This window comes from Clavelina lepadiformis, chromosome 4, assembly GCF_947623445.1.
Source record: "Clavelina lepadiformis chromosome 4, kaClaLepa1.1, whole genome shotgun sequence".
NCBI lineage: Eukaryota > Metazoa > Chordata > Ascidiacea > Aplousobranchia > Clavelinidae > Clavelina > Clavelina lepadiformis.
Window position 1 is genome coordinate 25,001,136 of NC_135243.1, and position 26,734 is coordinate 25,027,869.

At 39.4% G+C, this 26,734-nt stretch overlaps 5 protein-coding genes across 6 annotated transcripts; 2 read left to right on the forward strand and 3 right to left on the reverse strand.

Moving 5' to 3' along the window:
- Positions 1-95: 95 nt before the first annotated feature.
- LOC143451797 (uncharacterized) lies at positions 96-5,087 on the reverse strand. Its single transcript, XM_076952533.1, has 11 exons — positions 4,679-5,087; positions 2,794-2,871; positions 2,054-2,107; positions 1,924-1,986; positions 1,713-1,845; positions 1,582-1,627; positions 1,370-1,430; positions 1,106-1,181; positions 852-972; positions 717-786; positions 96-555 (listed from the first exon to the last, which is right to left on the reverse strand). Exons 1-11 carry the CDS (start codon positions 5,021-5,023, stop codon positions 442-444), a joined length of 1,161 nt encoding a protein of 386 aa, XP_076808648.1. The 5' UTR covers positions 5,024-5,087; the 3' UTR covers positions 96-441.
- Positions 5,088-5,696: 609 nt separating this feature from the next.
- LOC143451799 (dynactin subunit 6-like) lies at positions 5,697-8,406 on the reverse strand. Of its 2 annotated transcripts, none has more exons than XM_076952536.1 (6): positions 8,264-8,406; positions 7,945-8,121; positions 7,146-7,216; positions 7,032-7,079; positions 6,116-6,253; positions 5,697-6,056 (listed from the first exon to the last, which is right to left on the reverse strand). In XM_076952536.1, the coding sequence occupies exons 1-6, from the start codon at positions 8,290-8,292 to the stop codon at positions 5,968-5,970; spliced, it is 552 nt and encodes a 183-aa protein (XP_076808651.1). In that variant the 5' UTR covers positions 8,293-8,406; the 3' UTR covers positions 5,697-5,967. The 2 variants fall into 2 exon arrangements, with proteins under 2 accessions (XP_076808651.1, XP_076808652.1); XM_076952537.1 differs by having other exon boundaries at positions 6,116-6,258.
- On the reverse strand, positions 8,325-9,500 carry LOC143451798 (ribonuclease H2 subunit B-like). Its single transcript, XM_076952535.1, has 2 exons — positions 9,017-9,500; positions 8,325-8,945 (listed from the first exon to the last, which is right to left on the reverse strand). Exons 1-2 carry the CDS (start codon positions 9,463-9,465, stop codon positions 8,540-8,542), a joined length of 855 nt encoding a protein of 284 aa, XP_076808650.1. The 5' UTR covers positions 9,466-9,500; the 3' UTR covers positions 8,325-8,539.
- Positions 9,501-11,555: 2,055 nt separating this feature from the next.
- LOC143452892 (uncharacterized) lies at positions 11,556-16,037 on the forward strand. The gene is made up of 7 exons (XM_076954031.1): positions 11,556-12,726; positions 12,821-12,964; positions 13,290-13,367; positions 13,749-14,463; positions 14,819-15,033; positions 15,486-15,612; positions 15,932-16,037. Exons 1-6 carry the CDS (start codon positions 12,519-12,521, stop codon positions 15,509-15,511), a joined length of 1,386 nt encoding a protein of 461 aa, XP_076810146.1. The 5' UTR covers positions 11,556-12,518; the 3' UTR covers positions 15,512-15,612; positions 15,932-16,037.
- A 2,551-nt stretch (positions 16,038-18,588) lies between these two features.
- Positions 18,589-25,898, forward strand: LOC143452471 (uncharacterized). Its single transcript, XM_076953463.1, has 13 exons — positions 18,589-18,715; positions 19,601-19,892; positions 22,202-22,353; positions 22,432-23,166; positions 23,446-23,543; positions 23,975-24,083; positions 24,140-24,329; positions 24,387-24,545; positions 24,626-24,753; positions 24,815-24,988; positions 25,047-25,183; positions 25,254-25,485; positions 25,544-25,898. Exons 2-13 carry the CDS (start codon positions 19,669-19,671, stop codon positions 25,651-25,653), a joined length of 2,448 nt encoding a protein of 815 aa, XP_076809578.1. The 5' UTR covers positions 18,589-18,715; positions 19,601-19,668; the 3' UTR covers positions 25,654-25,898.
- The last annotated feature ends 836 nt before the right edge of the window (positions 25,899-26,734 follow it).

A 26,734-nucleotide genomic window follows, 5' to 3' on the forward strand; every position in this document is an offset into this window, starting at 1 on the left:
ACTTGTTAAAGGTTTCAATCCGAGTTCAAATTAAGAATTGGACATCAAAGATGCCTGGACCTAGTGAAATAGTTTCTGTGAACAAACTCATTCGATCAAAAGCAAATATTTTGGTTTATTTCATTTCGTTTCAGCATTTAATGAAATTACATCACAATATTACAACAGAAATACCAAAATTTCTAGAAAGAAAAACTTGACTTTATTTAACAAAATACTGAACTTCAAAATATCGAAGCAATGAAGTACTCATTGTGACCCATTACTCAAAAGCATTTAAAAAAGTTTCCACAAAAAATGAAACTGAACAAAATGTGTAATAAGTACGTATTCTGACATCATAGAGGGTTATTGTGCGCGAAAAATGAGTGGCATGAAAAACAAAAATTAAATACAACTCAAGGATTTTACAAATGAGACAAGATAGAAAGATGACGCAGCCTAATAACCATTTACTTCCGGTATCGCTCTAGCGAATTCAATCCTCATGGAGCTTCTGTCGTTCAGCCGAGTGCCTTGGAGGCTGGCGAGCGCGAAGTTGGCCGCTCCAACATCCTAGAAAACACAAATCGATAGAATTGAAAGCCAACCAGCAGGTAGCGATATGTTACATCACAAAAACGTCATTGTTTCATTAAAGCTATGCGTTGCATCAGTCATAACGACCAAATTCGGGAATTTACTGTTTCAAGTAATGCGGACAGCATGGAACTTACGGTAAATTCAACGACAGCGCACAAAATCCCTCCACGGTTGAGCAACTTCGATCTGACGTAACCGTGAAACCTGTAACACATGACGTCAGCGACTGATGACCTCATCAACTCCTTGATGTATAAAGAGGTGCTCACCTGGAGAAAATATCTTTTATCTCCTTCTCCGATGTGGTCGGTCCAAAATTTGAAATCAGCAGACACGTGGTGACCCCAGGCGAAGCTGCCCCGGTGACCGCAAGGTTCATGAGGGGACCACCTGGAAACACAAAACCTTGTTGAAACGGGTTCGAATCCCTGCTGCCAGTTGAAGAGAAAAGAATTGTCGTGCAAATATCAATTATGTTTGCCAATGACGTCAGAGAGAATTAAGGTGACGTAATAGGAGGTACCTGTTAGGTGTGTGAGGAAAGCGCCGTGCTGGTGAGTGGGGTGTATAGGTGCAATGTGATGAAGGGTAGGTGCGACCTAGAAACATCGGTTTCAACTTTCAAGATTTTCACAATGAAACACTGGTGATTCGGAAAAAGTTTGTTGCAAACACTAGGAGAGGAGGAAATTACAAGTAGAACTTGTGACGTGATAAAGAAAAATCACGTGATCTCGTGCAAAAAGGAGAAATTGACGTGCATGAATTGGATTATGACGTCACAAACCTGTAAAGGGGCGGGGATATGGGCTGGGTGGGCCTGGAGCACATCTTGGTATGACGTCAGCCTAAATAAGGGTTGAGAAATTAGCATTTGAATGCTTCTTCGCAAAATGCGAACGCACAAGCACGTCGTGTAAGTGACGCACATCGAGGTACTTGCAGGCACCGGCTCAAGGGCATTCCTGCTACAAAACCTTATCAAAGCTCAGAACTTACGGCTGGCTCCAGATGTCTGTGGGGAGGATATTCGTCGTCCCGATTTCTGGAAAAAAGATTTTTAGTCAACAACTTTTATCGCGGCCAGACACAACTCCCTCTGTGACGCCATTACAGTCTATGGTACTCACGTGACGGCACATAGCCAATGATAGGATTGGACAGCTCTTGTTGGGGGGAAGAGGGCCTCAGCTTCACTTTTGTATTCGCTTTAGCGAACTCAAGCCTCAACGTGTGGGGTAACTCGGGGTCAAACTTGATACCCTGTCGTCAAAATAAACAATTATGACATCAATAAAGTGTTTATGACAAATCAGTGGAGTCATAAAATGAGAAAATTACCTGCAAAGCGTTTTTAGCGGCGTCAGCCTCATTTCTTGTGTCAAACGTCACGAAACCGACTGGCTGTTAAATAAGATGTCAATAAAAACAGAAATCGAATCATTTCGAAAAAACATTAAAAGATTCTCACCACAGGTGCTTTCCCTGGTTTGGCTGTGGTCCTGATTATTGAACCCTCGTAACCCTAGAAAGTACGTAACAATGGTAAAAACGCAGTGAATGTGGGTAAAGTTCATTCTTTACTTTTGCTGGAGCTTTTTTAAATAACTGGGGATTAAGTAAGAGCATCTTGTACTTTTCTTGTTCATCAACTTGAACTTGTGACAAAGCAAAGATCCAATCAACCGTTTTCAGTTGGGTCAGAAGCCAAGGTTTGAACGGAGCCATACAACACCACAACCTAGATTTAAACCAGCCTAGCAAATAAGTGGAAATTTTTTAAACTTCGAATGCACCCAACACGAATGCGCCTCAGCTTTCAGGAGGAAATTCTAAATAGGATATTATGGCAGGGGCGCATTTTACACCAATGCCAGAATGACGTCATCACCGGAATAAAATCAAAACAGTCGTCCACAAAGTATTCAACTAAATAAGGTTTTGGTTTATTAAGGTGTGGGTCATTTCCGTTCAACTTACGCCTTTGATCAGGCCAACATGGCCTCCCTATGACGTAGCACGGTCGATTGTTTTCTACTCTTTTCAATAGCAACACATTATGACGTCATAGAGGCCAGAAACAGGTGTTAGGAGACAATAAGCATTGTGGCGAAACAAAAATACACGGCTATTAAGGCTGACTTGAGACGTAAAACCAAATTAAAAAATAAGAAATTGTTCTTAGAAGGAAGATAGTGGCGTGAAACTTACCGAAAAACTCCGGAAGAGGAGATACAGTTCTCGTTTCTTCGCGTCCGCAGGAAGGCCGCTGACGAAAAGTGTCCTCACCTTCATCATAAGAAGCGGTTAAAATGGAGAATGTTTAAATTTAAGTTATTTTGTTGAAACTTACTCAACCGTAAAACACGGGACTTAATGAGCAAATAATGACTAGCTCTGCAGCTACGTCATAATAAAATTTCGCATCAGGGGTTCACAGCAGGACTGGCGATGCGAACGCTTCTTGATAATGACGTAATAGTTGGCAATAACAAGAGGCGCGCAATTCCCGTTCAGGTTAATAAAGGCGAGCAGGCCACATTTCATATTCTTTAATAAACTCATCTAGTTTGAATCCGCAATAACTTATGATACGTCACAATAATTTGCAGCTCGTTGATGACGTCACAATCAAGTCACAGCCTGCCTTGTGAAAATGTTTGATAAAATCTGCCACGACAAGACATTTGTGACGCGCAATCAGTGATTTTGCGCTCACAAATATTTTACTTTGAAAGTTTTTTAGACAAATTATTTTTTGAAAGAAACAAGATGACGGACAATCATTCATTATGACATCACAAGACATAGTTCCTTAGTTAAACTTTAAATTCCCGGGCAAGGAATGGCCCAATAAATTATTCTCATGCGTTTGGCAATAAAACGAAGATTCACTCGTATCTGGGCAACACAAGACAACAACATTGTCCAATCGTTGTTAAAATAATGTTTTAAACAAGGTTTACTCCCACATGACGTATAATGTGGATAGTTAGCAAACAATGGGCTTTGTTCTTCATGATAGGAATCGTTTGGGCGATTCTTGGCAAACAGATTTGAATGTTTGAGATAAATCCTTCCTACAGATATTATTCTGCGATCAATCGCTAAAATTTTGAGTTCAATAAAACATCGACCATTTCTGACTTCGGCAAATAACTGATTTGAAAGCGCTCCATGTACGAGCATATTTGACAGCCTTCAACTTTGCCAAAGCATTTATTATTACCTCACAATCTGGTGTGTGACTTCAAAACAGAATTCGATTGAAAAATGACGTCATAATCAATCGTGGCCGGTTAAGCAGCCAATTAAAATAGAGCGCCAGTGGGGAAATCGATAAAGAGTAAATTTTAAAAACTTGAGCAACTGATAAAGAATCCATTTAACCTCCTAATCTCGCCTGGAAAGACTACTCCCGGCTAATTGCTCCACTTGTTACATCACAGAGGGAGGCTTGTGACGATAACGCGTCTAAATTTATAAACGTTGATAGAGACCAGATACGCACGGAGTTGTATTGATAAGATTTCCGAGAGAAATGTTTTCAAAGATTTCTCAATAAACCTTGATTCCCACGGGGCCGTTTTCCATAAAAACGTTTCAGCTCGGACGTCGCCTTAAATATTGGGCGTTTTTGGCAAAATCAGACCGCAACAAGCTATCATGGAAGACTCAGGTAATGAGTAACTATCATACGCGCATGACGCCTTTTGCAAATAAACAAAACAAACACTAAGTGTGACGTCATAAAAGCAGTTTTCAGCAAAAAATTTGGGAATTTAAAGCATGAGATTTTATAAATCATTGCATTATTGTTAAAGCTAACTCACTACATTCTCAAATATTCTTACGAAACTATCTGACTATTGGGTCAAGATGATGACGTAACAAAAGTCCAGAGGCTGCAAAATCTTACGAAGACATTTCACCAAGAAAATTATAATAACTTTACTTGGTACTTACGCAGACTTTAACGCTACGCCTATAGTTATTGCTTTCGGGATGACGGTTTCGTGCCTCACATTGCATGCCTGACTACTGTTTTATGACGACATAATTGACTATGCAATATATTCTGGAATTTTAATCTCACCTCTTCTTCTTTATTGCCGTTGTTGTTGCAATCACTATTCATATTGTTGTGTTTGAGCTCGGGAGAAGTTGCAGATTCCGCCGAAGATTGGATGGAGAAAGTCGGTAAGATGACTGCTGGAATTTTCGATGTCCAGGCAGGCTTTCTATCAGAGGTGGAATCGTTGAAGGCGACAGAAGCGAGCCGTTTCCTGCTAAGGTTGCTTTCTCCGCCGGCCGTTACAGTCTTCATATACGCGAGGTATCGAATTGGGCAAAATCGAACGTTATTCTTTGCAACGACTCGAGCAATTCTTGGCACTCTCCCACACGCGTCTTGTAGTAGGAATGGCGACAAGCAGCGCATCTCGCGCCTTCTTCCCGCGCCCGCTCGTCACGCCTGACTGGGTTCTGATTACAGACCGCTATGCGCAAAGTGTATCCCATAATGATCCAGTGTTGAAGTAATTGCCGCCTGCTTTGTGAAAGCCACATTTCCTTTATTTTCGACTTACATGTTTCAACTCATATCTTTAGGTTGGCATGACAATAACTGTATGTGTTGAAATTTCATGTTGTAACACTTGGATATTGTGACATCACAATGTCTTTTGAGTAATATTGTCTTCAATCAAATGGAAATGGTTTAAATTAGCTGCAAATTCTTTCTTTTTGCTTTTCATATTATCCTGACAATTCTGGTTTTTACGGCAAGTGATTTACAGCCTGCTTAGTTTCATCTCACAAAAGGAAGATCGAAACATCAGGGCTTACCACCGTCACAATTCCGATATTTGCGGTGAAGTGCAATGCCTATTGTTCCACCATGCTAAATCGCTTGTGATGTGTTTTTGGCAGAGCTTAGTGCATTTCTCCATCGGTTGAGTTTTCAACTGACATAATATTTAAGCTTATTATTTCAATAAATTATATTTTAAGGCATTACATCGGGTAAGTTTGAGAGACTTTTAATTTCTCTGACCGTCTTGTAACAAAGTCCGGCCAACTGCTGTGATCTATTCTGGGCGGACATCTAGCGGTTGTAATATTTTGAAGTTTATTAATCGATAAATAAATTACGCATCATAAAACACATTTCTCAAGTATGATATCCATCCGACGACCTTCAGTATGACGTTGGTCCTGTTCATTCCTTCCCCTGACGTCAACAATCAATGCAAACTACGTCATACTTTGTCAAAGTGTTCATAGCACTTCATGACGTGTTCATATCTATTGGATCACCCTATAATGACGTAACATCGACAGAAGTTGGAAACATGCTACAAAGTCACGCTTGAGTTCACACAGTTATGACGTCATGCATGTTTCTTGCTTTTTATGAGAAAGTGGTAGTTGGGCAGGATCTTCTTCAAGAAGTCCAGCTGCTGACCTTGATGCTGTGAGCAGACAAGGGTCAAGTTGAACTCAAAACACACCATCACGCATCCATACTCACCGCCGGTTTGTCTCTCGCATGCTGTCTCAAGTATTCCTTCCCGCATATCACTGTGTTGTCGGGCAGCCTCTCTGCTGCATTCAAGTGGACAGAGGATCCAACCGTGCACCCATTCGATAAAGTCGTCAAAGGTCCAACCTTAGCTTATAGCGTTTGATAATTGCAAAACAAATTCAACATCAACATACAATGTAATGACAGTGCTTCATGTACTTTGTACTTAATTGACAGATTACAGAATTGAAATAATTAAGTCTCCAACCAGCAAGGAAAGTTTCTGTTTTTAAAATCAACTTTTCTTCAGCCATGGCATTGGCAAGCTTTGAAGTGGTGATGGTCAAGCGCAAACCAAAACTCGAATGGATTTGCCAAATGATATGGTATGATGATATTTATCCTCGGACTGAGGATAGTCTTTGCGCGACTTAAACCCGCCGACGATTCTTCATCACTCGAACTAGGCTTTGTTCAAGTTCCGATTGGAACACATATTTTTGATATCAAATTTCCCGGACCGTCCACCAGGTCCACTGAGCAGGAGCAAGTACCGTTAATGCCTTGCCCAAGGACATTACAATGGTAGCGCAAATGGCAATCGAACCACTGGACCACATTATTGATTGTCCAGTGCTAAAACAATTCGGCTAGCGAGGTGACAGACAAATATCTTTATAGATAGAGGAAGATTTTGGGCGAATATATCATATGATACCAATAAAAATGCAGCATTACAATACAAACAAATTACAGGTACAATTTTTATCACACAAGATTAGGTTTAACAAAAGTAATTTAGGTGAAAAAAATCAAGTTGTATTTAAATTAATTGCTTGTATTAATGATCGCACAGTTTAATTAATTGCTAGCTGGAAGTTATACACACATGGTGTACGGTAGTATAGCAATGCATGCATACCTTTCGCTTCAAGAACGTTGTTGCTGCCTATAAACTTCCCTTCAAATTCTGCAAATAACGCGACACTGTCAATTAAGATGATGCATCCCCTACATAGGACCACAAACTTCTCACCTGACCCGACTTCGAACAGGTTATTGTCTCCAATAATTAAGGGGGAATTCCCTTCAGTTCCTGGCAGGTTTCTGTTATGATAACATCAGTTAGTGAATTGCCCAGTGTTTTACGGAAGATATTGGGCAGTGTCCTTGCAATTTCAAAATTTTCCAGCGGTATCATTAAAAATTTTGTGTCCAATTTTCATTCAAAAGACTGTGTACGTCATGTGAAAACATGTGATCTAATGTGAAAACATGTGATCTAATGTGAAAACATGTGATCTAATGTGAAAACATGCGATCTAATGTGAAAATAAGTGTATTTACAGTAAAAAAACATTGGAAAGTCCAACCATATATCTACAATTTCATCTCTGGTTATAATCTTTGCTCTTTACATGAACAAAAATGTGCGCTTTCATCGCTTATTCACAATTGTCAACATATTGGCAAAATTTGTCAAAACCTTTCGTGCTTTGCAATTACAAACGTTTGGAATTCCATGCTTTGTTCATATTCACAATCCACAGTGAATGTCCATATATCATTTTCACAATTTATCGAATAGCTTTCTTTCTTTATGCAAGTTGTTTTATAGTACTAACAAGTTTTGCTCAGTTTTGCAAACGGCCTTGAAATACGCAAGGATTCTGTGATAATTTGCGCATATTTTGGGCTTGTCAAGATGCCTATGCAATCATTTCTGAATTATATTTCTATGAAGAAAGCATAAAAGACCAAAAACTGCAAAGATTCGTTTTGGTACGAAGAACATGGAAAAATCTTCTAACAAATTTATCACCCTTGCAACTAACCGATTAATAATCTTTGTTTGCTCCTCTATGAGATTGCTTTCTCCAATCACTATAGGGCCATCTTTTGCTATAATCGTCGCCTTGGGGTGAACAATACACCTGGGCCCAATGGTTATACTGCCTTCTAGTGTCGCTTCTTCACAAACTACAGCATCGGCAGCAATGGTAGCAGTCGTACTGAAAAAATTTAAACACGACATTAATCACTGACGTAAATGACATCATAAGCAGCATCGTGATGAAATCCTGTCAACTAAAGAGTTTTAATCGCAAAGTTTGCAAAGAAAAATATTCCAAAAACGACTTGGAATGAACTCACTTCTCATTCTTTCTTCTTTGCATCAACATCTTAACAGTCTGTCAACACCATAAACTACAACCTATTCAAAAAAAATAGACCTTTGTGTTAAAACAGGGCAGTGCAGGTGACCATGGTGTGTTATGAATTATGATACAGTATGCAGGTCTCATTTAACTGGCAGTTTCACTAAATAACAGTATTTATCAATGTTAATGCCTTTAAGTAAAACACAAATTAAAACAAAACAACACGTTTACACAAATTCAAAGAAACATTCTCGGCTATAAATGAAGGTTAATCTTTCAGTTTTGATTTGACGGTAAAAAATGATGACATTGTCTTCATTCCTCTCTTGTCAACCTTATCCAAGCACTTGTGTGAGCGAGGTCGGCTTTTCTTGTTCACAATGTTGGAAGTTTTTAATTGCTTGCTGTAGTCCTCCACTGGTTCCTCTTTGGCCTTCTTTGCACTCGGCTGCGATCCACAACTTTTCCGCTTTTTAATTTTGTCCTCAATGCCAAGATATCTTCCAAGTTTTGTGCTTAATTTTGAAGGAAGATAATCTGAAATGAGGCCGAACGCAAACGCGGTGGCTCCCTCTGCTGGATCGACGCCCAGCATGACACCTCTCTTGCTGACAACATCGGCCAATCTTTCCACTTTTGCTTTGAGCCAGCGCAAAGTTTTTGCTTCATTAAACCTATGAGGTATAAAACTGTAAGATATATGCAATGGATGTTGACTGACTAGTACCAAGTGGGAAGGTAGAACCTGTATGCAGTGAATTCAGCAGTTCCAGTAGACTCCGCAATATTCTCCATCTGCTCCAGGCTTGGAAGGCAATTGAGAAGCTTCAAGCCAACATCAGGAAGCTCACATGAACCACTAAAAAGCTGATTAATTAAAACAAACTTCCCAGTTTCTTCGTTTAGCAGCTCATTCAAAATAAGATAAAGAGGGTCAAATGGGGTCGAAATAAATAAACTTCCGTCTGCCAGAACACTTTGCTCATTGAAGATCCACGATGAACATTCGTTTTGATGTCGGTTCAATTCAAATAACTTGCAAGTCTCGTCACAAACATTTATGAGAAACTTGGTATTTTTATCTGTCCTCGGGTGTGGCAGAGACATCACAATATTGTCCCCATCACCATTCATGCATGACTTTGGCAATACAAAAATCCAAGTATCAGATGAATTTACACCATTTAGCTTCATATTTAACCCAATACAAGTTATACAACCAGATGCAACCTAGAAAACAAGAATGTTACAGACGTACCGATGCCAGATTTTACTGAATCGACCTTTCTAAACCTCGGCATATACACGTGACCTTTCACGATAGCAAAATTTAATGCGATGTGGTATTTCTATTTTGGGCTGTGCCATATAAGATATCTGGATTTTCCCAAACCTCGACAGGGCAAGTTGTAAATCCGTGTTTGTACGTGCACAGTGTTTTTTGGAGAGTGAAACGATCTCTTAAAATTCTTCAACGACCTCAAAAAATTTTCATTTCTGCAACTACAGCAGAAAATAAGCGGTTACTGGTTAATTTTTAAAAGGTGGCAGAATTTCAAAATTTCTTAGCAATCACCAAACAAAACTGAAGAAAAACCCTAGAGTGACATAAGTAGCCTAAATCATAGCGTACTTCTTAATGAAATAATTCTTTGTCAGTTTAATTCCTTTTGTTTTCTTATTCTGTTGAAGACATTTTTCTTCAATAAATGCATGTGATATGTAATCCTTCTTTGTTAAAAGTTTAACAAATTTAATTTCGATACAAGTAAATGTTCTTCGTTAAGAAAGCTAATAAAAGGCGGAAGAACAGTTTCAGGAAAAAGTCATGCAGAACATTGACGGAAACATTAGCAAAAACGAGCCGATATATCGGTTCTCCAATGTTGTAATGAAAAGTGGGTATATGATGCCTTAACTTGTAAGGTTGACCCTCTTCATTTTGCTTGTTGAATTGATTATTACGGGTTATGATATGAGTCTCATAAGGTCGTTGTCTGCTTTTCTCAACCTTGGACTTAATTGTTCACCTTAACGAATTATTGTCTTATGAAGATGACAACAAAGTTGTATAACTTGACACTGAACTTATTCAAATTGAATTCAACAATGGTTACACAGGAATGACAACTGTATAAAGTGATTAAATAGAAGCTTCTTTGAACGATTACATTTAGACAGAACATTAGCACATCTACAGCATAAAGCTGCTGATGCAGCCATGTTGAAGCTATTATCTTAATACACGAACGAATGAATAACTTACGCAATATAGGCAGGCACAACATTTATGTCACAACTTCAAAACAGAAAACAGGATGTCACTGGCACAACATGCGCCGATCATCACAATGTTTAGCATCGTCATTGGTACATCTCTAATATAGCCTACGCAATAAGTCTAAAAACTTAATAACAAACTTTTGACGGCAAATTGTGTGAAAATATATTTCAAAATTGCCTAATCACTGTCTACCTAGTGCCTACTATACATGCAGAGAGATTATGGCTTGATTATTTTGGAACAAATGAACCAATTTCACGAGAGCGTTGCATAGGGCTCACAAACACTGATCAGCAATAAAGCACAAGATTAACTCTAAACAACAGTCACCGAGCTCTCACACTTTCGGACCGACTGAAATTTATTACAAACAGTTTTTAACGAGAATTTGTGCAAAGACACAAAGCTTGGAGTGACGGTGTAAACTGAATCCCCTAATTGTAATTATAATAAGTAACTTGTCTTTGTTTGTTTATTATAAACCGGTGTAAGAATGAAAAAGTTCAGTGTGCCTGTTGATGACCTTGAGAGTACAGTTGCTACACTTTGTAGAAAGTACGGCACCTGTACGCACTGGTTTCATATTCATCAACGGGCACGCCAAACTTTTTTATCTTCGAGTTCTCGTTGAAAATTGATGACGGATGGTGTGTAAGCTTTCCACAAACCCAAGGTAAAGAACTACTGTTCTATCAAATAGGCTCTGCATGCAGTCAAAACCATTTTATTCTTCACAGCTATTCTTCACACACTTCTTAAGTATTTTTGTTTGTTTTTCACCAGGTTTTCACAACTTCATACAAAACAGTTCTAGCGCGGAGCCCGTAGCAAATGCTATTTCGCTTTGTGGCAGCCTCCTAGTATGACACTGAATTGTCTCACTTTCATGCGGCACTGCAGTTGGCTCCAAACCGGAGGCGGGGAAGTGATCCATTTATGACCTGCAAGCCAGGCTTCTAATTCAGAAGCCTGGCTCGAGATTACAGAGGTCATGGGTTCTGTAGATTGAAGCCTGGCTCGAGATTACAGAGGTCATGGGTTCTGTAGATTGAAGTTACAGAGGTCATGGGTTCTGTAGATTGAAGCCTGGCTCGAGATTACAGAGGTCATGGCTCGTATAAAATGAAGCCTGGGTCGGGATTACAGAGGTCATGGGTTCTGTAGTTGAAGCCTGGGTCGGGATTACAGAAGTCGTGGGTTCTGTAGATTGAAGCTACAGAAGTCATGGGTTCTGTAGATTGAAGCCTGGGTCGGGATTACAGAAGTCGTGGGTTCTGTAGATTGAAGCCTGGGTCGGGATTACAGAGGTCATGGGTTCTGTAGTTGAAGCCTGGGTCGGGATTACAGAAGTCGTGGGTTCTGTAGATTGAAGCTACAGAAGTCATGGGTTCTGTAGATTGAAGCCTGGGTCGGGATTACAGAAGTCGTGGGTTCTGTAGATTGAAGCCTGGGTCGGGATTACAGAGGTCATGGGTTCTGTAGATTGAAGCCTGGGTCGGGATTACAGAGGTCATGGGCTCTGTAGATTGAAGCCTGGGTCGAGATTACAGAGGTCATGGGTTCTGTAGATTGAAGCCTGGGTCGATATCAGAAAAGGGTAAATAGGTTGAATCAGAAGGCAGGAAGGTTAGCCCAGTCGAGCTCTTTTGCTTTTTTTTAGAACTAGGCTAGCAGAATGCGGAAGCTGATTAATGTTAAAGAAATTACTGTGTCAGTGTGTAGGCCTATTGAATTATTTTAAGTCATGTGTTTTGACTGCATTGAAAGTTAGGCTAGGCCTGTATCAGGTTAAATTTATTATTAAGCAATCGTAAAAAGGAATATTATAGGTTGTAGCTTATAGTAGTCTACCAGTACATACTGGTAAAGTAAAGTATAGTAGTCTACCAGTACATACCAGTACATAAATAAACAAATATTTATCATAAAATTCAAAACTATTAAACAATCCGATTTTAAATAGATGGAGTTAAAAGAGAATTTCTCTTCAGTGTTTTGGGGCAAGAAAGAAGATATTTTTGAAAAAATTGAAAGCTCACATGGAAAAAATTGTTTTTTATGCAATCTAGAAATATATGAAAATTTTCATTCTTCCAATGAGAACATTTCGAATCATTTTCTAAAAAAGCATTTCAAATTCGCGGTGGAATTTGAAGTAAAAGGTAGAAAGGGTAAGTGTTCAAGTATTACTAAATTTCAAATTGTGTTGATAATGTTAAGTTGGGCATTGTTAGATTATAAAATTATATGTTTGTATTTGTTAAGGTTTTTCTCTTCCTTGCCGCAAGCAAGAATGCCTAGACAGAAAAAGTGAAACTGAGGCTCGACGGAGTCATTTTCACTGCCCTTTTTGTACTCATGTCTTTGGTCGGAGTACACCTCTAAAACACCACCTCGTTACAAAAAATGGTAAGTTAATTGCTTTGCACTCACTTAGTATCTAGTCTTTGTATAAACATATTTTTGTTTATGAAGATTTATGAATACTAATTATGGCCTGATAGCTTTTTGCATTTAGTCATTTTTAAACTTCATTATCTGGTCTACCAAATACTGCTCAGTTTTAATGGATGTACTGTAACTCGGACTCTGGAAATGATTCTAAAATGTCAATATAACCAATGCTGATATTTTCCTATTTTACTGCACTTATACCTTGTGCAGTATATATAGCTGCCTGGTCAGTACTGATAGTTTTTATGTGGTCATGCTGTAAGAGCTATTTTTATACCAGGGGAATGTGGATCAATAAAGTCGTCCAGCGACTGCCATCAAACAACAAACAACAAACAACTGCCATCTACATCAACAGGTACATAAATGTTTTTGGCTAATTATGTTGTAGTATAAACATAACTTTTCAGTTTTGTAACTGCTGAATAGATAGATTATAGTAATAGCTGGGGCAAGGGTGGGTAGCTATTTTCTGTTCAACGTCATCTGATAAATATTTAGCATTAGTTGTGAAACACTGCAAAGCCAGTAAATTATGCAGAATGCATGCATACTGAAATTATCAACATCCTCAAATACAGTATGTTATAACATGAATTAAATTCTCACACAAGTGTATAGAGAGACAGAGAAAATTCATTTCACCAAACACTGCACAAAATTTATACACAATTGAAAAGACGTTATATTTTTTCTGTACAAAGACTTAAATATTAATGAGCCTGGTGTCTTTTTACAGATAGAATTTGTAACCAGGAAGTTCACAGAAAAGGTTTTATGTGTAAAATTTGCAGCCAATGTTTTTCAAGCACGATAGCCTTACGTAGACATGGGGAAAAGAAACATGATGTTCTTCAAAGTATGCTGCCATGTGTGACAATTGATGCTGTTAATGGAATATTTATGGTTGCAATATCTAGCAAGGGACCTTTGGCTCCAATACATGTTAAGAAGAATGTTTTGCAGAGCGCATCTGTTTGCACTAATGAAGAGTGTATGTATCTCATAAAACATTTATCAATCATGAATCCGGGCTATGAATGTCAACATTTATTGGCAGTTCAATATTCCCAGATTGCTGAAACAGTCTTTTTACAACAATTTTATCTGAATGAGTTGAGAAGATTGAATTCAATATCGGATAATTCCTGTCAGAAATGCCTGCAGCTTCAGGAAGCCAGCTTACAGGCACATGTCCCTTTACTGGTTTATGTGGATTTTGAATCACTAGGCTATAGCGGTAGAATGAAATATTTCTCAGTGTTATGTGAAGAAGAAAGTTACTTTTCACCACTGTGCAGAGTGAGAGTAACATTTGATTATGATAAAAGCCAGTTTTTTTGTCAGTGCCCGATAGCAAAAGGTGATAATGTGTTCTGTGTTCACCAAAACATAGCAAAATGGTATATGTGTCAGTATCAACGGGAATGGTTGGAGGCAAGTGAGCCAGTGAGGTATTATGAATGCTGCTTGAAGATCAAAAGCTATTTTTAATATTACTTTAATTTCACTTGTTATTTTTTTTTTATATTATTTTATCCTGTCTTTGTTTTCTCTTTTTTCTTTTATAAAACCTTAATATGATGCTTAATAATTACTGGATCAACATTTTCATGAGTATATACTTTCGAGGGATGTGACAAATTGAAAAAGATTTGGATAAATTAGAATATGGGTAATATAGTTACATGTTTGTGTGAATACAAATCAAATCTGCAAATGGTAACTTTGATCAAGTCCCTTGTCGAGCAACATGGTACTGTTCAGTGTTTCTTATATACTTGTAATACTTTGTTTTGCTTTCCAAAGACGCAATACTCTGTTACCTTTTGATGAAGCCATGATGGCTTACTTTCTGGAAGAAAAACGCATACCAACAAATTTACCTCACTATATCCTTGATGATGCTGCTCCACCAAAGCTCCTAATGCCCAGTGAAAAAAACTGTCCCATTTGCAAGGGTGTTGCATTTACTGAAAAATCAAAAAAGGTTACCGTGTATGGAATGGGAAGGCTATGGCACGGTACGAGCTTTTTTTTAGAGAAACAGCATGCTGTAATATGGTTTTGCTTAGCTTTTTGTTATTTTTTTTGTAATGTCATTTCCTTTCAATTTGGTTGACTTGTTGACACACACACACACACACACACACAACCATTACAACTAATTTAACGTAAGCTGAAGCTGTGATTAAAACATTGGCTTGTAATCTGTCATGGAATGGTACATGAAATTTGTCCAATGATTGACAAAAAAGTTTTATTACTATTAACAAATACACAGGTGGTATACCGTGGACATATGGGATTTTAATGTACCCAACAGTGAGTCAATAAGGACCTTTGTGCTTTCACAAACAAATTTCAATGTTTGTAATATTATCACACCTATCACTTGGGCTCGCATGAGCTTAAAATTCGGGTTCGGTACTTTACAAGTATTTATACTGTACTGATATATTTCAATTGTAAATAGATTCTTCCAGAAATTTCATAACATGAAATTGCATCAACCAAATTCATCTTACGAAGACGCAAAAGTGGTGATGTACAGCCACAATGTACAAAAAGATTCCCACAGTTGTGGGCCCCTCTCTCTCATGGTAAGTGTTCAATCATACAAGATTAACCCCCTAACTCATATCTTGTTACGCCCTAACGATGCAGCCACATGGTAGTTTGCCTTATAGCTATAATATTTGTTGTTCAATATGTATGTAAGACCACAATTGCATAATAATTGTAGAAGAAGAGCTTGACTTTTACTAGTTGAGTGCTAATGTGCACTTTACAATTCATAGAACATTTAGACTGTGGACATATGTGGGAGATTATACATTTTTCTGGATTATATGTGACAAAATATTGTAAACTTGAAAATGCCTATCCACTGAAAGCTACTTCTACGTTATGTTTATGTAGGCTGCCCAGCAATACATGAAAAATGAATTTCAAGAATTTAGAGAGGCTTCCACAGATTGTAATGCAATACGCATTGCAATTGGAAATATGCTGCTTAGACATTGTGGTAAGTCCATGCTTAATTTATTTGGGGTCCCATTAATTCAATGAAAAATAATATTATTTCACTTCATGTTTTGTTTTTAGACGAAGAGAACCTTGACGAATTTTGTGTTCATTGTTCGAAAACAACATCAAGGAGCACTGCATGGGTAAATAGTTTTCGCCTGAAGTTGTTCAATGTAATGTCATAACAGTAAGGCTTCTATTACAGCAATATCAAACTGCTTTGCCTATTTCTCTTTCAGTATGCATGTGATCAATGCTGCCGCTGGATACACGAATCCTGCTCTCCTGAACCGGCAGAAAAAGAACAGTTCTTATGCAAACATTGCACAATTTAATTCATGTACTGTAATAAAATTCTTTCCAGTTCTTAATCTGTTTGTGGTACAATTATAAGTCAGGCAAGCGTTCACTGTAAATGATTTATTGAATTAAAGCATATCAGCGGAAAGGAAGGTGTTGAAGAAAGTACTTTTAAACAATTTCCTCACTACAAATACATTCATCTGTAAATGTGTTTTCTTTAACTCATGCAGTCAGGAGACTTCCCAATTGAACGTGGGTCACGTGAATGATTTCACAATCCTAGGAGCAACGTGAAATGGTCTGCATCAAAAATCCTAACATGCAGTAATAATGTATGGTCAAACCACTCCATTTTTATGTTCTTCAATAGCTAAGCAAATCACTATATACCTGTAAAGTACAACAAAAGACAATAGGGTAATCAACATGTGAGGAGAAAAAAAGTAATTGGTAGCAGGCATTTTATCAGAAACACCACAAATAAGCAGTTCAACAATAATTTTATCATGTACTTGCATAATGTATTTGTGGTTTTGCATAACTCAACATTCCTGTGGCATTCAATTTAACTTCGTGTGTAATTTGTGGGGCTTAATTTCCGTAATATAGGTAATGTATGATAATTTACTGCACAACGCAAACTTAGTGATACAGGATTTAATTAAAAAACATGATCTATTTCATTTCAAACCAGCCTTTTTAGGCATGACCTCTTTATTGTCGATCAAACCTTTAGTAAAAAAAGCTGTGAACTTTCCAGTCATAGGCTACATAGCCTAACCCATGACTTCTGTAATGTCGACCCAGGCTTCATTTTATATGAGCCATGACCCTTCCAATCTCGAACCAGGCTTCAATCTACAGAACCCATGAACTCTGTAATCTCGACCCAGGCTTCGATTCATACGAGGCATGACCCTTCCAATCTATACTCAGGCTTCAATTTATACCGGCCATGACTTCTGTAATGTCGTCCCAGGCTTCATTTTATACGAGCCATGACTTCTGTAATCCCGACCCAGGCTTCAATCTTCAGAACCCATGACCTCTGTAATCCCGACCCAGGCTTCATTTTATACGAGCCATGACCTCTGTAATCTCGAGCCAGGCTTCAATCTACAGAACCCATGACCTCTGTAATCTCGAGCCAGGCTTCATTTTATACGAGCCATGACCTCTGTAATCCCGACCCAGGCTTCAATCTACAGAACCCATGACCTCTGTAATCCCGACCCAGGCTTCATTTTATACGAGCCATGACCTCTGTAATCTCGACCCAGGCTTCATTTTATACGAGCCATGACCTCTGTAATCCCGACCCAGGCTTCAATCTACAGAACCCATGACTTCTGTAATGTCGTCCCAGGCTTCATTTTATACGAGCCATGACTTCTGTAATCCCGACCCAGGCTTCAATCTTCAGAACCCATGACCTCTGTAATCCCGACCCAGGCTTCATTTTATACGAGCCATGACCTCTGTAATCTCGAGCCAGGCTTCAATCTACAGAACCCATGACCTCTGTAATCTCGAGCCAGGCTTCATTTTATACGAGCCATGACCTCTGTAATCCCGACCCAGGCTTCAATCTACAGAACCCATGACCTCTGTAATCCCGACCCAGGCTTCATTTTATACGAGCCATGACCTCTGTAATCTCGACCCAGGCTTCATTTTATACGAGCCATGACCTCTGTAATCCCGACCCAGGCTTCAATCTACAGAACCCATGACCTCTGTAATCCCGACCCAGGCTTCATTTTATACGAGCCATGACCTCTGTAATCCCGACCCAGGCTTCAATCTACAGAACCCATGACCTCTGTAATCCCGACCCAGGCTTCAATCTACAGAACCCACGACTTCTGTAATCCCGACCCAGGCTTCAATCTACAGAACCCATGACTTCTGTAGCTTCAATCTACAGAACCCACGACTTCTGTAATCCCGACCCAGGCTTCAACTACAGAACCCATGACCTCTGTAATCCCGACCCAGGCTTCATTTTATACGAGCCATGACCTCTGTAATCTCGAGCCAGGCTTCAATCTACAGAACCCATGACCTCTGTAGCTTCAATCTACAGAACCCATGACCTCTGTAATCTCGAGCCAGGCTTCAATCTACAGAACCCATGACCTCTGTAATCCCGACCCAGGCTTCTGAATTAGAAGCCTGGCTTGCAGGTCATAAATGGATCACTTCCCCTATTGCCAAACCGAACTGAATTTTGTGTAAAATTTGGCATGTGTATTGTATTTCTATTGTATTTGGCATGTGTTTGAAAAATCCATCAGCCTATATTCTGCATGGTCGCAGATGTCTATGTGATTTCTGGAATCCACAAAGTGCCACTTGCTGGCAAAGAAGCCGGTAAGCACTTTGAGTACCACGGTGAAATGACCCTGGAATGCAAAGGTATAGGCAGGGTTGCCATCGGTCTGAACTCAAAAATAAGGACAAATAGGAAACAAAAGAAGAATACTACCTTAAATAGTGCACAACAGGAGAAGGCAATCAATGTTCCAAAAATGAAAAAACGACATAGTATTTGCATGTTCTCAATTTTTGTATCTGTTTGGTACAAAAAGGCATACTAAAGGTGTCAAAATACGAACCTCTGCCCTAAAAATAAGACTTAAATAAGGACGCAAGTGAAAATAAGGACATTTCTTAGAAAAAAGGACAAAAATATTTTCTAGGACGCGGACCTTCAAAATAATGACAAATCTTAGAAATAAAGGACGGTATGGCAACCCTGTAGGCCTATATTATATATACATCGGCCTCTAGTTTTCTAAATTCCAGGGCGGGTCTTTAATTGGGCATTTCCATAGTTTAAGAAAAAGATGCACCAGTTATTTTTGTAATGTAGGGTACATACGGTTTTATTGCAAATTTAAAACTAATGTGAAAACAGGGGAAAGGGTAAAAGTAACAGGGGTAAAACATGGGAAGGAATCAAATTTTATAACACGCGACCTGACTAAGATTCCAAGAGTCGTGTTTACAGTCGTAATTGCTTATATCTCATATATAAATTCTCAGTCATAGCTTATAATCATGCAATGCGACATGTAAATTGGCCAACACTGGTGGAATGACTGGTTTTGCTGCTCAACTAGCAATCTTGTGTCAGCCCGTCTCTATTGGCATCATGTGCTTTGGTGCATTGAAATCATACGATAGAATTTGCCCATCAACATATTGAGAATGTGATATAATCTCTTTGAAATTCCTCACTTTCATGTGTTTTAGGTATGTCAGTGGGTGTTTATATCAAACTGCACCAATGCATCTCATAAAAATTCAGTTGTGACGCAACAATGGGTCAGTTTAGTCGCCAGGTGCAGTGGGATGTGAAGAGGTCGGTTGCCATAGCGAGCTTGTTTTACTTTTTCTACTACGGAGGGGTCAGTTGTCTCTTTCCGTTTGTGACTCTCTACTATCGAAGCCTTGGACTCTCAGCGACTCAGACTGGCATTTTATGTGGAAGCAAGTCATTGGCATGGTTTCTATCTGCCCCCTTGTGGCTTGCATTGAATCGCAGGTACCCTATTTGGAGCAAGTAGTGCATGCATTTGTGTGGTATATGCATATTGTATAATAATATATGTTTTGTGTATGCATGGTATGGTCAAACGTCCTAAATCAGGCGCACACAGATTTGTCCCAAAAAAATGTGCACCGGTCATTATATAAAACAAACAAAAAACAGTTATCGCCTTTTATGTCCTTTTGTTGACCTATCTTTCATCTAACCACACGATAAAGATAAGCTCACTGCATTGTCTGACCTTCTTATCTGAACGTATTTTGTCAGGCTATTGATTTTAGGCCAGGGGTCGGCAACCTTTTGCACTTAAAGAGCCATTTTAACCGATATTCCACAAAATAAAAATCACTGGGAGCCGCAAAACTATTTTCACAATAAAACGAAAATATAATAACTAGTCTAACTGCTGCTAGTAGACTGCTAAAAACAACCTTTATGTTAATCGACTAATTATGACGTCACAACCAGAATGATTATGCTTTCATTTACTATAATGTGCTCAGTGAGATAAAGACGCGAGTGTTCTTCTGTTTGTTTCTACTGTAGCAATAAAATTAATAAGAGCCGCATCAGAAGGATGAAAGAGCCGCATGCGGCTCCGGAGCCGCAGATTGCCGACCCCTGTTTTAGGCCAATAACATGTTTTGCATTGGCTGTCTGAACTTAGTTGTTGCGCGTTCCATGCTGGTTAATTCGAAAAAGTTTTTATGTCATTTAGTAATTGAGGGTTTTAGTCTTCGATCAGAAGTAAAACATTTATAAATCTTCCGCAGAGTCAGAAGCAATAACGTATGCTTGAATTTGGTCTGCATTTTGCGGTTTGAACATAAAAAAACGCAAGTCACCTAAGTGGTCTTGAGATGACTCTTCTTGTGACTAAAGTTTTTTTTTGTCTTTGGTGTCTTTTAAAATGTAAACCTTTGTTTTATATGTTAAATAATTTTCATAAAGCAGTTTATTTACACCCATGTCCAGTGCAAAAACCTAATAAAGTGGACTCACTAAACAAGGAAATAGAATGGCAAAGCCTTTAACCATTTAAGACATGAAAAGTGGGTCGAACACAACAGTTCTACTGCTGGATCGGAATGCAAAAGATGATATCATATTCGTGGTGACCGTGAAAAGAGATAAGTTATTGGAGTATCGTTACGGCTTTATCCAGATTAGGGGAGACACTTAGTCTAGCTCAGAAATTTCAGAAGTGGTTATCAGTGGTTCCTTGAGGGCAGAACCGCTGAAAGGTGGCAAGTGGCGCGTTCCGAAAGTCGCTGCAGTGAGGTGTGTATTCAATGATGTCAAGTCTATTAAACAGACGAGAGTTGGCAATAAAGATTTTGATGTGAATTGCTCGCGTGTTGCTGTTTATTTGCTTTGCAACGTTTTGCCGCAATCTTAATGCGATTTATTATTGATGCCTTTTTCTTTTTTATCAGGTGTTGCACCGCACTTGTTTTCATTATGTTATAATACTTCAATCAATTTCATAAAATAGGTCAAAAACAATGTCTTAGACTATTATTTACTGATCCATTTTATTATATTAAGCAACGCAATTCGATAAGGGTTCATGAATAAGGTCATTCGATACAGAATAAGTTGAAAAAGGCCACATGCCAAGAAGGTCAAAGAGGCAGATGATTGACTTTGATATTAACGCAATTCTATTGTTGGAAGACGATACTATTTGTTATATTTTCATTTTAGTAAATTTAATATTTTTAATATCTACCTTCACCAAACATCACACATATTAACAAAAACTAGTGAGTCCTAATTCGAACCATCAGCGGCATTGCAACTCAATAGCATTAGGCCCACGAAGTAATAAACAAAGAATGTTTCAGATTTACCGGAGTGACTAATCAATTTCTGAGCTAGTTAGGTATCGAGAATAGTCATTCAGTACGGTTGTACGTTATTGTATTTAGTTTTGCATCGTCTGTTCCAGTTATTTGGCACGTGCCTCGTGAAGCAAATCGATTGAATCGTTTTTGTTAACATCTATACTCACCGCTTCTGTCTGCGGACCAGTGCGACTAATTTGATGTTTTTGGCCCACAATAAAATCGCAGTGCAGGTTGCTATTTACATGAAAAGTAGTTATTGTTATTTAAAACTTTTATAACTAACAAGTGTAGGTAGGTATCATATTTCACTCAAGTGTAATTTATTGCAAGTTGATGCACAAGCAAACTTGTAATTGGAAAGTTTCCAAAAAGTGCGCCTAATTGTGACGTTTGACCACATGGAGTGTATGTGTTATGTCATTTATAATAATTCCTAGTTTTATCTTGTTTAAGAGTCCAGAAGACACATTTCATCCTCGGACTGGCTCTGCTTTCAACGATCGCAAGCAACTTATCTGTCACTCTCGTCCCATCAAACATCCAGCATGGACTGGTTTGTAATGAGAGCGAGTTATCCAATAAAGTTGATGTTCATCAGAATACAAGTAAGCCAAAAAACCAAATAATAATGCAGCCTAAAATATTCTTGCGTTGTTCCTAGATTTCATGATTTGCTCCAATAGGTCAGTTTAATGGAACAGTAGCATCAGCTTCATGGGAAACATCTCCCTCATCTCCATATACGATAAGCTGGGTGCAGTCAATCGTGACAATCACGAGTTTTGCTACAGAAGGTATCAATGATTTATCCCCAAAAACTTTTGCCGCAAGAAATCCAGCAGAAAAATCAGCAGCTTCCAGCACCACGACTGCACTCGCATCAACTGCCACCACGACCTCATCCACGTCGAAGTCACTTCCTGCTGCAACCACCACATTGTCTGCATACAAAGTTGCGCATCAGGTGCTTCCCCAGATAATAGCAAGTGGGGGGAAAAAAAGAAGTGGCATCGTTAAATTTGTTTCAAAGCTCGTCGGGGTAAAATCAATGCCGAAATGGAAGCAGAGGAAAGTTGTGAATGAGATCATGAGCTTGCTGAGTAAATCGATGCAAGGAGATGGTGATACCGCCTCCTCCACCACCACAAGCGATGGGACCAGCTCTGCGAGTGGGGCATCCTCCTCCACCACCACAAGCGATGGGACCAGCTCTGCGAGTGGGGCATCGGCCGGCAAAGAAGGAAAGTTTAAGCAGACTGTGCAGAGGCTCGCTGAGAAATTGCTTCCAGTTTTGATGCAGGAGAAGGCAAAGAATGAAGCGATGACATCCGACATGTTTGTGGTGACGTCTCCAATTACTTCATCCCTCGACCCGAAGCTGCAGCTGCTACTTGCAGCCGCACTTGATCGATTGCTTGGTAAGACTTCATGGTGTGTGGTCTCACATTTAGTTCTTTGATGATAATTTCTGCCAACTTTCAGACATTTCTGGGATTATTCTCCTGTTTGTAGGTTGTCAACTGCCCAGATGCATATGATGCCGAACCAGTAGTAAATTAACCCGCAATCTAATCACAGTTGCTTTAAACCACAATGAGCATTTTGATGTAGCATTGTGAGGAATCTATAGCCTTGATACTTACCCTAAACTTTTTCAAATTTAATGTTTGATTTTTGAAAAAAAAGAAATCTTCTAGGTTACAAGCGAAATGTGAGGTCAGCTGATGCGCTGAAGCGTAGCGAGGAGATTTCTAATGATTCATATGTAACCATGACAACAAAACTTGTAACCAAGGTAACTTAACTTAAGGTTTCTTAACTCGTAACAATCTATGCGGTGTTGATGTCATTGAAGCGTCGAGTTGTTCTTTAACCATCAAACTTTGACCAGTTAGCTAGATGTTGTTTATTAAAACTTGTATCGCATGAGTTCTTGATGAAATAGTCGTCAGCTTGGTATGTTCTTTTGCGGACAGCAAAAGGTCAGACCTTTCATCTGAAAAATTCTCTGTTGTAGATTGATAGAAATGCCTGATGCTAGAATTATCTGGATTCTGATGTGAATAATTTTAGAATTAAGTCTGGTGTGAAATACTCTATGTACATAATTTAAATGTGTATTCAGTAAAAACCCTCTCATTTGAACACTTGATGACAATTAAAAGTATGTCCATGGTTGAACATGTGGAGATTGTCAGCTAATAATATTGATGTGTGATGTCACAGAGTGATGCAGGTGAAGAGGTGACAGAGCTGTCTATGATTGAGAGCATTCTTCCACATCTAACCAACAATCTAAGCACTTTTTTCCTCCTCTTTGCCATCGTCATTGGAGGTGAGATCCCGAGCATTGTTGTTAAATCGACATCAAACTGTTAATCCCCATCACAGGTGAGTTGATTGCCTCTCCTGTCGAGCCACTAAGTGACAACTCCTTCTACGAACTCCTCGATGAACTTGATAGTTTAAATCGATACGGCCGCCACCGGATGGCATCGTTGCTTGCACCCACCATGTTTGGGATCAGCATTTCATTGGCCGTCTACTTCAGCCCCTGCTTTATCAGCGCTTCCATTCCGAGGTAGGTTTTATGCCGTCATCGCCATGGCAACTCGCTTCATTGAGGATGCCTTTACAGGTTTCACATTCACTTCTATGGCTTTGCTCTACTTGTCAGTGGGGCCTTTATTTTCACCCCGTTTTACCCATCTTACACCCCTCGTAACCTGGGTAAATCAGGGAAGACAAACTCAAGAAGGTGCCCACTCTTTTCTAGGGGGAAGGCCTCAGAATGCAGGTGCCGGGTTATTCTTTGATGAATGTCTAATGCTCTAGCTCAAGTACAAAATAACAACAGAGTCATTTTGTCCTCCTCAGGCACTTCCTTCTCATGGTCACGATCTTCCTTGTGGGGATCACTCAATCCGCTCTGCACAACTTCCTCCTATGGCAAGTGGAGGATTTGCCAAACTCTTCGGAGCTGGTTTATGGAGCATTTGTATCAGGTGACCATCCCACCAACACCATCAGCTTGTTTGTCGTTGCTTGAACCTTATTTCCTCTCAGCGCAAGGATTGTTTGGGATCGTTGCCATCATACTCGGTCGCCGCATCCTGTCCTATGTGAAGGCATCCATGATGATCCCTCTCTCCCTCTACTGCATCTCTCTCCAATTGCTCATGTGTTCTTTTGTGACCAACGCATGGTTCATCGTCCCACTCCAAGCCTTGAATGTATTTGGTAAGTTCCATCGTCAGACTTGTGCGTGTCGCGGACAACATTGTCAACTTCTGCGCAGGTTGCCCCTTCCTCTGGCTGATTGTTAGTCAGCACACGAACAGCGCCACCCCGTGGCACGAGAAAATGACTGACGGCATCCTCGCTCGAACCTGGCAGCAGAGAGGGCTGCACACGTCATACACGTCCATGTACCAGGTACCTGTCTGTTGCTATGACGACGTAACACGCTCATCGCACCTCTTCATGTCTCCATTTACGCCGACAGGGATTGGCTTATGCTGTCGGAAGCGTGGTGTCCGGCGTCGTTTATGACGTCACAGGATCAACCCTAGCCCCGTTTCTTCAGGTGTCGTCTCTCATCATCGCTGTATGGGGATGCTTCTACCTTCTATACCAGTGCTGCTGCACGTCTCGTACTCGTCGATACTCCAAGCTGGTTGCTGATAGCGACGAGGAGGAATTGTTCAATAGAAATCATAGAAAGCGCTGGGGATTTGGTAGGAAGCATCGTTCTTGTGTTGTGCGAAAAGTTGTTGGAATAATTTTGTATTTCAGGAGGTGAAAGTCATAAGAAGCCTCCACGGAGGAAATCAGGAGCATGTTCATCCAGTGATGATGAAGACTGGCTTGCTTTGGCTCTCAAGAAGCATCCAAGAGCTCTTTGAACTCTGCTGCACATAACGATGCGTAGATGTAGATAGACCTGCAGTGCCTTTAGTGTTATACATAGAATCATGTTTTATTTAATGGCTATCCTGGCGTATCATGTTCCTTATCACATATTTGCACACCACATATGCAGTTGTGGAATGGTTTAACCTATTCTCTTCATATCTTTGTAGTAGTAGTTACATGCAGTTCCCAAGTACGTTATGCAGAGGTGCTGATATTGCAATCAATAAAATAAACACGAAAATTTTGTTTGTTATCGAAAGCAATTCCAAAACAAACGTATAGCGGCACACCGGCTTTTCAGGCCGCACCTGGTTGAAAGAACCGCGTGTTACATGGCAGCCAAGTGAAAGTTGATCAAGATCACTATTCAGATGGACCTTTCATAAATCTTTTATCAGGAGAACGATTGAACAAAGGTCAATTCTATTTATCCTGTTCTATTTATCCTATTTATAGGCGGTCAGCTAAGGGCACCCGTTCAAGAACACTTAAATTTGTAACACTCCAAGTGTACTACAAGCAGCGGTGGGCAGTCGGTAATTTGAAAGAACCGTCGGTAACGGTACCGGTACTTGGTAAAAAGTGTACCGACGGTTCCGGTATTTGGTAATATTTCAAAAAAATAGTTCGGTAGCCTACTTTGTCGGTACCGGTACTTTTTGCGTAAAACATGCTGCTGCAAATGCAATGTTTGCCGCTGTTATGCTCCCGGTAAAGACTGTTCCAAGTCTAAACATATGTGACGTTAATCGCTTGTAATTTTGCTTGACATTTCTAGATTAGAAAAAATCAACAGATGCTAAAATTAGTATTGAAGATTAATTAACATGTTTTTTTTGTAAACAAACTTGTTAAAATTTTGAAACTATCACGTGAAAAGTATCGAACAACGGGAACGACTGAAATTTCTTGAAATAAGTAATTCGGCAGAGAGATTCGGTATCGCTATTGAAAAAGTACTGCGGTACAGTAATTCGGTAGTAGGCCTATAAGTTAGTACCGCGATAGGCTACTACCCACCTATGACTACAAGCACTTCCCAAAACCATCTATTGATTGAAATCCGGAAAC